The sequence below is a fragment of the Dipodomys merriami genome, unplaced genomic scaffold (genome assembly GCF_024711535.1).
Source record: "Dipodomys merriami isolate MVZ:Mamm:240054 unplaced genomic scaffold, mDipMer1.0.p SCAF_125, whole genome shotgun sequence".
NCBI classification, from domain to species: domain Eukaryota; kingdom Metazoa; phylum Chordata; class Mammalia; order Rodentia; family Heteromyidae; genus Dipodomys; species Dipodomys merriami.
In genome coordinates this window covers 2709123-2724922 of record NW_027202549.1, presented here as the reverse complement: position 1 = coordinate 2724922, position 15800 = coordinate 2709123, and the positions used below count along the sequence as shown (strand labels likewise).

The following is a 15800-nucleotide window of genomic DNA, read 5'->3' as shown; positions in this document are numbered from 1 at the left end:
GATTCCTCAGTATCATATACACAGAAAAGGCTGGAATCGTGTTGTGGCTCAAGGAGTAGAGTGCTAGCCTTGAACAAAAGAAGCTCAGGGAGAGTGCCCGGGCCCTGAGTTCCAGCCGTAGGATTGACAAAAAAATAAAGAAGGAAGGAAGGAAATGAAGGGAAGAAGGAAATGAAGGAAGAAAGGAAGGAAGGAAGGTTACTTAGCCTTCCATAAATTCCACAGCTAATGGCAGTCCATTTTTCATGATCAAGTGCCAGATATTTCACTTCTTGAATGCTCTTCTTCTTTGGACGTGTGTGTGTGTGTGTGTGTGTGTGTGTGTGTGTGTGTGTGTGTGTGTGTGTGTGTGTGTGTGTGTGTGTGTGTGTGTGTGTGTGTGTGTGTGTGTGTGTACACCAGTCTTGGGGCTTAACCTCAGTACCTGGGCGCTGTCCCTGAACTTTTCTGCTCAAGGCTAGTGCTCTACCACTTGAATCACAGCTCTACTTCCGGTTTTTTTGGTACTTAATCAGAGATGGTCTCACAGACTTTCCTGCTGGGCCTGGCTTTGAACCATAATCCTCATCTCTTAGCCTCCTGAGTAGCTAAGATGTCAGGTGTGAGACACTGGTGCCCGGCTCATCTGTCTAGTAGGTGACATTTGTTTCCCCATTAGGATCTAGGTATGGGCTGTCTTCCCATTTCTGGTAATTTCCAATCACTTCTATGATTTTCCATATACCAGTCACTCAAGATATTGAACATTTTCACTCTTTTGTTCAATGTGTGTGATCAATCCAGTTCCAAATAGATGCAATATTTATTCTTGTATAATGTTAAATTATTGTTCAAAGCATACACACACATATACACATGTGTAACAAACAAGAAGAGCCTAAGAACACAGACAAGTACCATGTGTGCACTCATGGCTCATACTTATAATCCTAGCTACTCTGGAGGCTGAGATCTGAGGACCATGGTTCAAAGCCAGCCCAGGCAGGAAAAGTCCATGAGACTCTGATCTCCAATTGACCACCAAAAAGCCAGAAATGGAGCTGTGATTCAAGTGATAGAATGTTAGCTTTCAGCTCAAAAGCTCAGGACAGCACCCAGGCCCAGAGTTCAAATCTCAGGACTGGCCCACTAAAACAAAAAACAAATGTAATGTGGTTTCCTGAATGGGACCCTAAAATGTAAAAAGGATTGTAAGGAAAAGAAAAAGTTGTGTAAGCCTGAACAAACATGATGGACTTTAGTTAATAATGGTCAGATAAAAGTCCATTGATTGTAACAAGTGGCTGGGTGTGGTAGTACACACCGATAATTTCAGCTACTGGGAAGATGGAGTTACAAGGACTGTGTCCCAAGTTTGAGAGCCTATCTGAAGAATAAACTCAAGAAAAAAAAAAAAAGCTGGAAGTGTAGTTCAAATGGGAAAGGCAAGATTCTGAGTTCAAATATTGTACTGACAAAAAAAATGTAACAGATAAATTGAGATAATATGAAGTATTAATATGGGAAACATATATGTTTGTGGGCTTGTATAAGAGATTTGTTTTTTTATTTATTTTTGTCGGTTGCTGGGCTTGAACTCTGGGACCTGGGCGCTGCCCCTCAGCTCTTCAGCTCAAAGCTAGTGTACTATCACTTGAGCCGCAGTGCCACTTCTGGTTTTCGGGTGGTTCATTGGAGATCAGAGTCTCACAGACTTTTCTGCCCGGGCTGGCTTTGAACCACGATCCTCAGCTCTCACCCTCCTTAGTAACTAGGATGACAGGTGTGAGGCCTTGGTGCCCGGCTGTAAGCGATTTCTATATCAACGGCTCAACTGTTCTGTAAAGTGAAGATGGAGTTTGGTAGATTTTTCTGCCCCAGCCACCTTCAAACCTTTAATCTTCCAGGTCTCAGACTCGTGAGTAGAAGAATTGCAGATGTGAGCAACTATCAACAGGCCCCACAAAGATATTAACACACACTAAACATCCCATTTATCCCATTTATTTTTATCCCATTTTATTTTTATTTTATTTTTATTTTTATCCCATTTATTTGGGGGGGGCAGTCCTAGAATTGGGTTCTGTCCCTGAGCCTCTCTGTGCTCAAGGCTAGCACTTCACCACTTAAGCCACAATGCCACTTCTGGCTTTTTCTCAGTAGTTTATTAGAGATAAGAGTCTCACAGAAGCGGGCTCTGGGGCGCGCTGGTCCGCCTGCCATCAGATGGACTTGACAGACAGACACCTTTGCAGACAGACTGTAAAGGTGTATATCCTCCTCGCTCTCGCTAGGGGGAGACCGAGCGCCACGCTGTCCGTGCTGCGCCTGCGCCTCAGGCTCCCACCGCCGCCCTTCCGCGCATGCGCGACGCACGGCGTCACGTTTGACGGAAGCTGCAAGATGGCTGCGTCTGCGGTTTGCCGGGCGGCAGGCGCCGGGGCCCAAGCGTTACTGCGCACCCGCCGTTCGGTGAGACGGCGAGGAGTACTCTCCTTGGGCTCAGGGTTCGGGGCTTAGGGCGACCACGGACGAGGGACGAGTCGTTCGCGGTGGCGAGTTGTGGCCGGAGGCGCGCGCGCGGGGTCAAGGGTCGGGGGAAGGTCACGCCGCTGAGGGCCGGGCTGGGCGGGCGGGGTGTGGGGGGGCGGGCTAGGCGGGCGGGGTGTGGGGGGGCGGGCTGGGTGGGCGGGGTGGGGGGGACGGGGTGTGGGGGGCAGGGTGGGGGGGCGGGCTGGGCGGGCGGGGGGGGCGGGGTGTGGGGGGTGCAGGGTGGGGGGGCAGGGTGGGGGCGTGGGGGGGCGGGGTGGGGGGGCGGGCGGGGTGGGGGGGACGGGGTGTGTGTGGGGGCAGGGTGGGCGGGCGGGGTGGGGGGGTGGGGGAGCGGGGTATGGGGGGCCGGGGAGGGCTTCGGGCCGGGGGGTGGGGTGGGGGTGTGGGGGGGCGGGGTGGGGGGGCGGGCTGGGCGGGCGGGGTGGGGGGGACAGGGTGTGGGGGGTGCAGGGTGGAGGGGCGGGCTGGGCGGGTGGGGTGGGGGGGGGGCAGGGTGGGGGCGTGGGGGGGCGGGGTGTGGGGGGGCGGGGAGGGCTTTGGGCTGGGGGGTGTCCCCACTTGCTCGGGGAGGCTGGTCAGGTGAGTCCCCCCTCCTGTGGTCGCTCTGCCCCCGCAGCCGGCCTTGCTGAGGACGCCCGCCCTGCGCCACACGGCCACCTTCGCCCAGGCCCTGCAGAACGTGCCCGAGACGCAGGTCAGCGTGCTGGGCAACGGGCTGCGCGTGGCCTCGGAGCAGTCCTCCCAGCCGACCTGCACGGTGAGCGGGCACCAGGGTCCGTGGCGGGGAGAGGTGTCTGTCTGTCTGTGTCTGTGTGTCTGTGACCTTGGGTTCCAAGTCTGGGTCATTCACTTCCGGATTGGTCCCCATCCCTATCCCCACAGCCCTACCTTTTTTTTGGGGGGGGGGTCCGGTTGTGAGGCCTGAACTCTGGGCCTGGGCGCTGTCCCTCAGCTCTTCAGCTCAAGGCTAGTGCTGTACCACTTGAGCCACAGCGCCACTTCCGGCTTTGTCTTTTTGCTTATGTGGGTGCTGAGGAATCAAACCCAGGGCCTCGAGCATGCAAAGCAAGCGCTCTACCGCTGAGCCACCTTTCCAGTCCCCCTTTTTTTTTATTGTATGGTGTGTGTGTGTGGGGGGGGAAGGGGGCCGGTTGTAGGGGGTGCTAGTCCTGGAACTTGGACTCAGGGTCCAGGTACTGTCTGGAGTTTTTAGTTTGTTTTTTTTTTTTTCCATTTTATTTATTTATTTTTGGTCAGTTGTGGGGCTTGAGCTCAGGACCTGGGTGCTGTCCCCAAGCTTTTGTGCTCAACGTTAGTGCTCTAACCACTTTGAGCCACAGCACCTCTTCCTTTTTGTTTATTTTATTGTCATTCATGGGCTTTGAACTCAAGGCCTTAGCACTGTCCCTGAGCTTTTTTTTTTTTTTTTTCTTATTTTCCTCTTAAGGTTAGTGCTCTACCACTTTGAGCCACAGCTCGCTTTCATTTTTCATTTTTATTTTTATTTTTTGTCTGTCATGTGGCCTGAACTCTGGGCCTGGGTTCTGTCCCTCAGCTCTTCACCTCAAGGCTAGAGCTCTACCACTTGAGCCACAGCACCACTTCCAGTTTTCTGGTGGTTTATTGGAGATAAGAATCTCATGGACTTTCCTGCCTGGGCTGGCTTTGACCTGTGATCCTCAGATCTCATCCTCCTGTGTAGCTAGGATTATAAGCATGAGCCACCAGTGCCTAGCCCCTCATTTTTCTTAAATGTATTAATTTTTTTTATTAAACAGTTTTATTGTTATAAAAGTGAATTACCAGGCTAGCACTTTACCACTTGAGCCATAGCCCCACTTCTGGTTTTTTGTTGTTAATTAGAGATAAGAACTTCACTTTCCTACTGGCTCAAACCACAATTCTCAGGAGTGCGCCACTGGCGATCCTCACAACCCTGCTTTTAACTTCATAAGGCAGCCCTCACTATAATTAGTAGTCATGGTGGCTATGGAAGCGGAGTGAAGGGGGCGTGGCAGGTCAAGTTTTGTCCAGCTTTTTGTTCATTTGTTAAGAGAGATGTGTTCATGTTTCTGTCTTACAGTAAAGACAGAAACCTAAAATTGATAGCACATGGCTAATGCCATAGGAGGTTGAGATATGAGGACTGAGGTTCGAAGCCAGCTCCAGAAGATAAATTTGAGACTCTTTATCTCTAGTTAATCACCAAAAGGCTGAAAGTGGAGCTGTGGATCAGCGGTAGAACCCAAAAAGCTCAGGGACAATGCCCAAGCTCTGGGTTTAAGCCCCAGTACCAGCACCAAAAAAAAAAAAAAAAAAAAAAAGCCAGGTAGGTGGTATAGCCCCTGCCTTCCAACTGTGAGGCTCTGAGTTCAGACCCCAGTGACAGACAGACACAGGCACGTGCACACACATGCACACACACAAGTTACTGGAAGGTTACTTAATATGGTAAAAAAAAATACATACCAGTAGAATAGTAACTTAAACCAGAAACTAGCTAGTTTGTTTGCTTGCTTTCTTAATTTCCTTCCTTCTTTCCCTCGTTTCCTCCCTCTCTCCCTTCCTTCCTTCCTTCCTTCCTTCCTCTTTCCTTCCTTCCTTCCTCTCTTTTTCTGATGGCACTGGGGTTTGAACTCCTGAGTAGCTATACAGCTTCAACTACTGGTGCCCCACTAAGCTTTTTTGTTGTTTATTTGGATAGTCTCAGGATTTTCTGCCCACTGTAGCTTTGAAGTGAGATCCTCAGGTCTCAGCTTCCTCTAATACATAGGATTACAGATGTGAGCCACCATCACTTGATTTTTTTTTAAATTATCATTATTGTTATTATTTTGTTTATGTGGCACTGAGGAATTGAACCCAGGGCCTCATGCATCATGCTAAGGAAGCACTGTACCACTTAGCTATGTTTGCAGCCTCAAATTGTTTTTTTGAGACAGGATCAAGGCTGGCCTCAAACTTACTCCTTTTGTCTTTGCCTCCCAAGTACTGGGATTACAGGTATACGTTACCATGCCAAGCTTCTATACAGTTTAAAAAAAATTTTTTTTCCAAATTTTGTGTGTGTGTGTGTGTGTGTGTGTGTGTGTGTGTGTGTGTGTGTGTGTGTGTGTGTGTGTGTGTGTGTGTGTGTGTGTGTGTTGGGTGTGTGTTGGTATTGGGTCTTGAACTCGAGTCTCATTGTCTAGGCTGGCTTCAAACTGCAATCCTCACATCTCAGCTCCTGAGTAGATAGGATAACAGGTTTGGGGGTTATAATTTTTTTTTTTTTTTTTTTTTTTTTGTCGGTCGTGGGGCTTGAACTCTGGGCCTGGGCGCTGTCCCTCAGCTCTTCAGCTCAAGGCGAGAGCGCTCTACCACTTGAGCTACAGCACCACTACCGGTTTTCTGGTGGTTTATTGGAGATAGGAGTCTCACGGTCTCTCCTGCCCGGGCTGGCTTTGAACCGCGATCCTCAGATCTCAGCCTCCTGAGTAGCTAGGATTACAGGCGTGAGCCACCAGCGCCCGGCTTGGGGGTTATAATTTTTTGAATGGAGAAAACAAATTATTGTGGGAAACAGTAGACTTTGTGCCTAGGACAAGTATTGAAAAGAGACTTAATTTCTTTATTGTGATAGCACCAGGTAAATGGCCACAATTTAAAATATCCTTGGATACTCTTGATAACTAGTCAGGAAATAGGGTGGGAAGGACCAGTGTGACTAGTCATTTGGTTGACCCTTCTATTCCTCCAACCATAGGAACTCTACTGGCACACTTGCCTCTACCTTGGGACCCATGAGATCCTCTGTGGGGATTGTGTTGAGCTTACTCAGGCTGGCTTATGAGTGGGGGCTAAGGGTGATTTGTTTGTTACCTTTGTTGGTGGCTGCTTGTCCAGGTGGGAGTGTGGATTAACGCTGGCAGCCGCTATGAGAACCAGAAGAACAATGGGGCAGGCTACTTTGTGGAACATCTGGCATTCAAGGTGAGACTTGTAAAGTTTGTCTTCTCTGGGCTTAGCACTTCTTGTTCTTTTGTTTTGTTTTTGTTCAGTTGTGGAGCTTGAACTCTGGGCCTGGGCGCTGTGCCTCAGCTCTTCAACTCAAGGCTAACACTCTACCACTTGAGCCACAGCACCACTTCTAGTTTTTCTGGTGGTTTATTGGAGATAAGAGTCTCACAGACCTTCCTGCCTGGGCTGGCTTTGAACTGCCATCCTCAGATCTCAGCCTCCTGAATAGCTAGGATTATAGGCATGAACCACTGGTGCCCACCTAGTGCTTCCTGTTTTGAGGATGGAGGTCAGAGACAATTTACCTCCTGATTGTGGACCTCAGTTGGGGGAGTGAGCTGGCTGGTCTTTCTGGAAGGAACCATATGGACTTAAGCTTCCTCTGAGTAATGTACTTTTATGTTGAGCCTCTCTATGAAGCCTGAAGAGCTGAGAAAACCCAAGATGCTACAGGCACTTTTTGCCACGTAGAGGAGGCCTGTGGTTTGTACATGACTACATGTAGACTTAAAGAATTTGCCTTATGGGCAAACACATGATAATAAACTTATGAGCATAAGGCTGGGAATGTGGCTTAGTGGTAGAGTGCTTGCTAACATGCATAAAGTCCTGGGTTCAATTTCTTAGTACCACATAAACAGAAAAAGCCAGAAGTGGCACTGTGGCTCAAGTGGTAGAGTTCTAGTCTTGAGCAAAAAAAAAAGCTCAGAGATAGCACCCAAGCCCTGGGTTCAAGCCCCAGGACTGGCCAAAAAAAAACAACAAAAAAAAACTTGGGGTCATAGGATGTGGAATACCTAGAGATTCATTTATTCTTTATTTATTTAGCTAGTCATGGGGCTTGAACTCAGGGCCTGGGCACTGTCCCTGAACTTTTGCTCAAGACTAGCACTCTACCACTTGAGCTATAGCACCACTTCCAGCTTTTTCTGTGTATGTGGTACTAAAGGATCGAACCTAGGACTTCATACATGTTAGGCAAGCACTCTTGCCACTAAGCTACAGCCTCATTCCCAGCCCCCTGGAGATCATTAATTAAAGAGATGGTGATTGTTGGTTGTGGGCCTTGAACTCATGGCCTGGGTGCTATCCTTGATTTTTTTTACACTCAAGGTTAGCACTCTACCATTTTGAGCCACAACTATTCTTGTTTTCTGTGGTTAATTGGAGATAGAAGAGTCTCACTGAATTTCCTGTCTGAGCTAGTTTCAAACCTTACTCCTCAGATCTCAGCCTCCTGAATAGTTAGGATTACAGGCATGAACCTGTGATCCCAGCATCCAATGAGGCCCATGAATTTTGAAAGTGGTGAAGAAAAAATGGACAAGGGGGTATATGATTGTCAGGAATACTGAGTCAGAGTAGGGAATCTTGGAAGCACAGGTGCATGCTCAGTTGTATTGTGTGTGCTTGCCTGTCATGAGACAGAACCTGAGACTACCCTTCTGCCCCTGTACACACCTGGGACTAGGGATGAGACCTCCGAAGGTGACAGCTAGTATACACACAGAGTCATGTGAATGGCATGGTTCAGAAGTTGATCTCCTCACTTGAAAACTGGTGTGTGTGGTGAGGTGGGGGGAGGGCTGGGAATGTGGCCTATTGGTAAGAGTGCTTGCCTAGCATGCATGAAGCCCTGGGTTCCATTCCTCAGCAACACATAAACAGAAAAGGCTGGAAGTGGTGCTGTGGCTCAGATGGTAGAGCACTAGCCTTGAGCAACAGAGCCCAGGCTTTGAGTTCAAGCCCCAGGACAGACAAAAAAAAAAAAGGTGTGGTCTTACCTGACCATGGCTGTCAGTTAGGTGATAGGGAGTACTAGTCAAGTCAGGCTGTTGAAGAAGCTCTGAATATTAGGTAGCCCTTGTTCTGGCTATGTCTTTTCTCCTGACTGGCTGGCTCCAGTTTTAGGAGAAACTGTGACGTCAGTCAGCTCAAGACCTGCTTACTACTCAGTGAATATAGCACTAAAGAAAGTACATGTGCACTGCTGCTCCTGCTGGGTCTTTAGCCTGTAAAGATAGGGTTCCTGGGCTCATGGATGGCTCCTGATTTGTTCCTGATTGGTCTTGTTGATGCCTGGACCCAGGGAACAAAGAATCGGCCTGGCAATGCCCTGGAGAAGGAGATAGAGAGTATGGGGGCCCATCTGAATGCCTACACCACTCGGGAGCACACAGCCTACTACATCAAAGCACTGTCTGAGGACCTGCCAAAAGGTAACATCTGGAGAGGGATTGATCACAGTAGGGCAGGAGTCTAGAGGAGCAGAGGACAGAACCAGATGTCCCATGACTTGTAGCACTGCCCCATGTCAATCAGAAGAGAGAGCACAGCAGCCAGAGATGCCGAACCTGGGAGTTGGTGCTGTCATGAATCTGCACTGGCCCCACTGGGTCCCTAAACATGTCTTTGTGTCCAGCTGTGGAGATTCTGGCTGATATTGTGCAGAACTGCAGCTTAGAAGACTCTCAGATTGAGAAGGAACGGGATGTGATCCTGCGGGAGATGCAGGAGAATGACACATTGATGCGGGACGTGGTCTTCGATTACCTGCATGCCACGGCGTTCCAGGGCACACCTCTAGCCCAGGCTGTGGAGGGCCCCAGTGAGAACGTCAGGTGAGAGCCAGCACAGATCATGCAACCATAATGCCTTCTGGCCATGTTTTGAGTTAGCCAGCTGTTGGTCCTAATTCATATAATTAGAGACAATGTCTATGTGGCCATGTGGTTCCCACAAGCCCTTCTTTTGAATGGCTGTGTGGTCTTCACTTAAATCTGAGGCTCTGTTTAGGATATGTTTTCCCTGCGTGTTCAGACAGTTTGAGGGAGAGAGCCCCCTCAGTATCCCTCCCATGTGGCTTCCTGTTCTCTGGTGGTGAATGGGCTGGGAGAGCTCATACCCTCCTCAGAACAGGTTGTGAAGCTGCCCTTTGTCTTTGGAAGAGTGGATGGCAGACCGGGGGGAAGGGACCTGTTCTTCAGAGAAGCCATGCTCCTTCCTGATCCCATTTTGTCAGCCAACTTGCTGTGGGTTGGGAGAGGAGTTGAAAGGCCCATCCATATGTAGATGTGCACACCACACAGACTTGGCTTCCATGGTGAACAATGGCTGCATCTCTTGCAGGAAACTGTCTCGTGTAGACTTGACTAACTACCTCAACAGTCATTACAAGGCCCCTCGCATGGTGCTGGCAGCAGCTGGAGGTAAGTGATAGGCTTGTTGAAGCCCTAGACAGGTGAGCTCTCACCTTGGTCCTTGAAGCCAAGATCCCCTGGTTCTGATAATAGGTCTTTCACTCCAAGAGTATCTGTTGTGAAGCTGGGATTGGTGGCTCATGCCTGTAATCCTAGCTGCTTGGGAGGTTGAGATCTGAGGATCTTGGTTCAGAGCCAGCCTGGGCAGGAAAGTCCATGAGACTTTATTTCCAATGAACCACCAGAAAACCGGAAGTGACACTGGCTCAAAGTGATAGAGTGCTAGCCTTGAGTGCAAAAGGTCAGGGACAGCACCCAGGCCCTGACTTCAAACCCCATGACTGACTATAATCACAACAAAAAAACAGAACCTATTCTTGACCAGTCTTAGAGAGGAATGACTTTCCTTGTGTGCTCTCAGTGGAGGCAGAGAGTGGGGAGGTGGCAGACTGTGAGAGCTGGATTCTATTCTGCAGCCACTCCACCACTGAGACTGGACACAGGAGAGCACACCCCCTTCTAGTGTATGCCTCAGTTGGGCTGCTAGCCCCTCCCCAGACCTCTCTTAGTCTCCTAGGTAACCAGTATACCCAGTCTGTGGGCAGGTAATCAACTCCTAGGCCCATTCCAAGCTTGCGGCCTTGCTATTGGCTGAGTTGTGAGATGATGCACACTTGATGATAGACAGGGAGGGCCTTGAAAGGAAGACACAGAATAGTAGAGGAGTGGGCTGGAAATATGGCTTAGTGGTAGAGCGCTTGCCTAGCATGCATGAAGCCCTGGGTTTGATTCCTTAGCACCACATAAAAAGAAGAAAAAAGCTGGAAGTGGCTCTGTGGCTCAAGTGGCAGAGTGCTGTCCTTGAGCAGAAAAATATCAGGGACAGTGCCCAGGCCCTGAGTTCAAGCCCCAGGACTGACCAAAAAAAAAAAAAAGGAGACTTCAATGGGCACCCAAAGGTAGACTTATATTGAGGGTGAGGGATATTGTGGCCCATCAGAAACATGTGAAGGACGGTTGGTGTTTGTGGGGGGACATGGATTGCTGTATGTTTTGAGGCTTGCTCTATGCTAGGGCTGAGGCCAGAGCAGAGGCCAGCCAACTAGGGAAGGTATGGCATGTATCCAGGGAGATGAAAGGAAGCCGCAAGCCAGTGACTCATACCTGCCATTCTAGCTACTCAGGAGGCTGAGATCTGAGGATTGTAGTTCAAAACCAGCCTGTGTGGGAAAGCCCATGAGGCTTATCTCCAATTAACCACCACAAAACCGGAAGTAACCCTGTGGCTCACGTGGTAGAGCACTAGAAATGAGCTGAAGAGTTCAAGGACAGAGACCAGGCCCAAAGTTCAAACCCCGTGAGAGATGACAGGAGCCAGGGAGAGAAGTGGATGGACTCAGAATGGTTTTCTGATACAAGTCTGACTATGAGTGATATTCCTTATTTATGGCCCTGGGAACTTGAGTGTGGGAACAATTAAAAAAAAAAAAAAAAAAAAGGCTGGGAATGTGGCTTAATTCAGTCAGGGACAGTGCCCAGGCTGTGAGTTCAAGTCCTGGGACTGGTAAAAGAAACAAAAAATCTTAGCTGCTGGGCATCAGTGGCTCACACCTGTCATCCTAGCTACTCAGAAGGCTAGATCTGAGGATCAAGGTTCAAAGCCAGCTGGGGCAGGAAAGTCTGTGAGGCTCTTATCTCCAATAAACCACCAGAAAACTAGAAGTGGCACTGTGGCTCAAGTGGTTGAGCATTAGCATTGAGTTGAAGAGCTCAGGGACAGTGCCCAGGCCCAGATTCAAGCCCCATGACCAACAACAACAACAACAACAAAAGCAAAAAACCTTAGCAGGGTGCTGATGGTTCACACCTGAGATCTGAGGATCATGTTCCTTTTTTTTTTTTTTTTGCCAGTCCTGAGGCTTGAACTCAAGGCCAGGGCACTGTCCCTAAGCTGCATTTTGCTCAAGGCTAGCTCTCTACTACTTGAGCCTCATTGCTACTTCCGACTTTTTCTGTGTTTGTGGTGCTGAGGAATCAAACCCAGGGCTTCATGCATGCTAGTAAGCACTCTACCACTAAGCCAGTCCAAGGATCATGTTTTGAAGCCAGCCCAGGGCAGGAAAGTCAGTCCATGAGACTTCCTAGCTCCAATGAATCACCTAAAAAACGGAAATGGAGCTATGGCTCAAGGTGGTAGACCACTAGCCTTGAGCACAAAAGCTCAGGGACAACGCCTAGGACCTGAGTTCAAGCCCACAACCTACCAAAATGGACTTGAGTGGCATCTTTGGAGCCAGGAACCTAATAAACTCCTGACATGTCTGACTATTGGGTCCTTTCAGGACTGGGGCAAGTTGTCCACTGAGACAGTACTTATCAGTCAAGGCACTTGACTTGCTGAGGCGAAATCCGCCATGGGCCCTCAGGGCATGAGTTTGTCATGTGTGGCTTGTCAGTGACCCCAGTCTCTGGGGATCCCAGAGCTAGTCAGGACCCCACTGTAACAGCTCTTGGTGCTGTCCAACTTGCCACCTCCTTCAGAGCCAGCAGATTGCAGGTGAGCTTGAGCAACAGGCACCCAGGTGGCCTCATGCCAGTTTTGCTTCTTCTAGAAAGGAAATTTGCACTTGGGTCACATGGTAGCCCTTTTTTTCAATTTTAAGTTGAGAGTGTTGCTTCTGTGTGTGAAGCCAGGGAAACTTTTTAGCCCTTGAAGCAAGAACTTCCTGAAGGATCCTCTTCCTGTCCTGATGTATCATCTTGCTGCTGGTGTCTCCCACCCAGGCAGGATCTCGGCCCTGTCTGTTGTGATTTGGACTCAGGCTGATCACTCATAACTACTGTTTGTCTCCTCAGGGGTAGAGCACAGGCAGCTGCTAGACCTGGCCCAAAAGCACTTCAGCAGCGTCTCGGGGAAGTACGAAAAGGATGCCGTGCCCAGTCTAATTCCGTGCCGCTTTACTGGGAGCGAGGTATGCCTGATGGGTGGGCGTGGCACTTGGGGCTGGAGACCTCTGGGAAGACCTGCTGAGGGCATGGTTCTCTCTGTGACTCCAGAGATGCCTCAGGAGTTGGCAATGGGTTCCTATGGCGGTGGCTGCTCACCGAGCAGGTGCGCGCACATGCCCATGCACGCTCCACCCACACCAGCTGTCCTTTCTGTTCGCCCAGGAAATGCAAGCTGTCCTTCAGCCTTGACCTCTGCTGTTTCAGATCCGTCACCGTGACGATGCCTTGCCTTTGGCCCATGTGGCCATTGCAGTGGAGGGACCTGGCTGGGCCAGCCCAGACAATGTGACTCTCCAAGTGGCCAATGCTATCATTGGTCACTATGACTGCACTTACGGTGGTGGCAAGGTAAGTGCCAAGAGCAGGCCTGGGGCCTCGGCTTCAAAGAGAAGGGGCTGGGTTGGGGGCTCCGGAGCTGTGGGATTACACGGGCTGCAGACAAGAGGGGAGGCCGACCCCCCACCCTTGTCCCTGGCAGCACTTGTCCAGCCCACTGGCTGCAGTTGCCGTGACCAACAAGCTGTGCCAGAGTTTCCAGACCTTCAACATCTGCTATGAAGAAACTGGGCTCCTGGGTGCACACTTTGTCTGTGACCGCATGACTATCGATGATATGATGATCTTCTTGCAAGGCCAGTGGTGAGTGCCAGCCCAATGCTAGGGGGTGGGTTAGGGGCCTTTGACCCAGGGTAATGGGAGGCCAAGAGACCACATACCTCCCAGAATGAACACCACTTACCAGCTGTCTTTTCATTCTTGCTTCAGGATGCGTTTGTGCACCAGTGCTACAGAGAGCGAGGTGACGCGGGGCAAAAACATCGTCCGAAATGCCCTGGTGTCTCATCTGGATGGTGAGCTCTGTGGCCCTGTAGGGAGAGTATATGTCCTGGCAGCAGCGATCTGGTATGGCCACCATTCCTAACAAAGTGGGAAAGGACCAAGTGGCACTGTGGCTCAAGTGGTAGAGCACTAGCTTTGAGCACAAAACCTCAGGGACAGCACCCAGGTCCTGAGGGCAAGCCTGAAAGACCAGCAGAAAATGAAAACCAAAACCAACAAAGGAGAGCCTTGAAGATCATGCCATACTCCCTCCCACTGGGTTTGGAGCTTCAGGTGTAGGTGGAAGTGAGTGGCTCAGGTCAACAGCTTGTCACCGTAGTAACTAAAAGCTGTCATTGTAGTTGGGGTGAGAGCAAATTCCTAGAAGTCCTCATCAACCTGACACCAGAGGCTGTGTGACTGTGGGCCCCTGATTAAACAGGATGGACCTCTTAAACCTTCTCCCACCCCTGAAGGTACCACTCCAGTGTGTGAGGACATCGGGCGCAGCCTTCTGACCTATGGCCGTCGTATCCCCTTGATTGAGTGGGAGAGCCGGATTGCGGTAACACGGGGCCCTGCGGAAGACCTGGGTGTGGGGGCAGCTGCTTCTATAGGCATCCCTGTCGTCCCAGGCCATTGCCCAGGGACAGAGGGCCTTGAAGGGCTGTGGGAATAGATGGGGCCCATAAAGCTCCACAGCAGGGAGAGCCATCCACATTTCCCCTCTTGTGTTGGGGGCCAGCTCCATGGTACATGTGAGAGATCTCGGTCAGCCGAAATGGTGCCCGGTACCTGCCATTTAGCGAGCCCTCTACTGTCCCTACAGGATGTGGATGCCCAGATGGTGCGGGAGATCTGCTCCAAGTACTTCTATGACCAGTGTCCCGCCGTGGCGGGGTTGGGTAGGTACTCCAGGAGGTCTCTGTCCTTTGTTCAGGCAGGCCATGGTTGTGGCCTTCCCTTCCTGCTCTGTTCCCCACCCCCAGTCTACACTGAGAGATGCAAGTTGAGGCTCCCAGGACCCCCACCCCACCCCCAGTAGCCTGGCTGCCAGGGAGTTCTTGCTCAGAAAACCTGTTCCAGCAGCTCCCTGACTCCTTGCCAAGCTGCCTCCACTAATACCACCCACCCCCCACCCGCCAGGTAACGGGGCACCCTGGGCATGAGGTGGGGCTCCCAAGGCCAGAGCATGAAGGGACAGGCTCTGTACCCTTTGGGGAATGTGCTCTTCCTCTTTTCACTCAAAGCCTGTCTTGTGCTGCCCTGGGCAGCAGTTCTGAGCTGGGTGTGGCACAGGGCCAGGTGTCCCTGTGCAGGCCAGGCACCCCACCCTGACACCCCACCCTCTCCCCACAGGCCCGATCGAGCAGCTCTCAGACTACAACCGGATCCGCAGTGGCATGTTCTGGCTGCGCTTCTAGGCAGGAAGCCTGTGCAGGCAAGAGTGCGGGGCCAGGGTTTATGGTGTCCCCCCCTCGCCCCACCACAAACACCACTCCGGCTCCTCAAACCCCCTTAGCCCGTTACCACCAATAAAGTCCTCTGTTGAGAGTTGTGTGTCCTTCCTCTGGCATCAGCATGGTATCCATCGGGCAGCAGGTTGGGGAGCAAAGACGTCTTTCCCAGTTTTATGCCCCCCTGGATCATTCTGGCTTCTCACAGGCTGATGTGTCCTCAGCCAGGGGCAAGCGTGGGGGCTGCCACAGAGAGGCCGGAAGCCTTTGATGATTGCAAGGAACTGAGCCCAGATGTTTCCACTCAACTCCATGGGGGATGTTCCTTAGCAGCCTGTCTCAAGAGTGGGATATGGGAATCCCTGGAAATTAGAACCCGAGCCTGTGTTCTTGTAGGGGTCCCCATTCTGGAAACTGGGGGCTCCTGTAGGAAACTCCTCACTGCAGACCCTGTAGGGTTGCCTTCTGGTCTGTGGTCTAGCCTGGAGGTGACTAGGAAGAGCCTAGGCTATCCCTAAGGAAGCCTGCTGTGTTTACTCTGGATTTTGAGAGAGGATAGCCTGGGGCACAGTGTTCCCATTGCGTTTCTACTGCTGCCTAGACAGGCAGGGCAGGAATCCTTCGCTTCCATTTGCCACTGACTCAGGCTCCAAGAATAGTCGTGAGCTCAGTGAGCTCTGAGCCCCCTCCCTCATCTAGATCTGTCCCAGGCAAGTCCTGAGCTGTTGGCCTGCCGATCCCCTCCCCATCTTCCTGAGGCAGCCAGGACCTAGTGGAACTCCCA

At 50.9% G+C, this 15800-nt stretch overlaps 1 protein-coding gene across 1 annotated transcript; it reads left to right on the top strand.

The window, feature by feature from the left end:
* Positions 1 to 2356: 2356 nt before the first annotated feature.
* On the top strand, positions 2357 to 15113 carry Uqcrc1 (ubiquinol-cytochrome c reductase core protein 1). The gene is made up of 13 exons (XM_070017715.1): positions 2357 to 2451; positions 3149 to 3289; positions 6418 to 6504; positions 8621 to 8750; positions 8954 to 9152; positions 9661 to 9740; positions 12588 to 12703; positions 12945 to 13088; positions 13219 to 13379; positions 13506 to 13591; positions 14036 to 14124; positions 14389 to 14464; positions 14919 to 15113. Exons 1-13 carry the CDS (start codon positions 2383 to 2385, stop codon positions 14981 to 14983), a joined length of 1443 nt encoding a protein of 480 aa, XP_069873816.1. The 5' UTR covers positions 2357 to 2382; the 3' UTR covers positions 14984 to 15113.
* Positions 15114 to 15800: the final 687 nt, after the last annotated feature.

Excerpts from the sequence above, each read along its gene's own strand:
- Uqcrc1 (XM_070017715.1), top strand. The coding sequence starts at position 2,383 with ATGGCTGCGTCTGCGGTTTGCCGGGCGGCAGGCGCCGGGGCCCAAGCG. Across the intron at positions 6,505-8,620 it reads TGGAACATCTGGCATTCAAG|GGAACAAAGAATCGGCCTGG; the intron begins GTGAGACTTGTA and ends GCCTGGACCCAG. Across the intron at positions 8,751-8,953 it reads GTCTGAGGACCTGCCAAAAG|CTGTGGAGATTCTGGCTGAT; the intron begins GTAACATCTGGA and ends CTTTGTGTCCAG.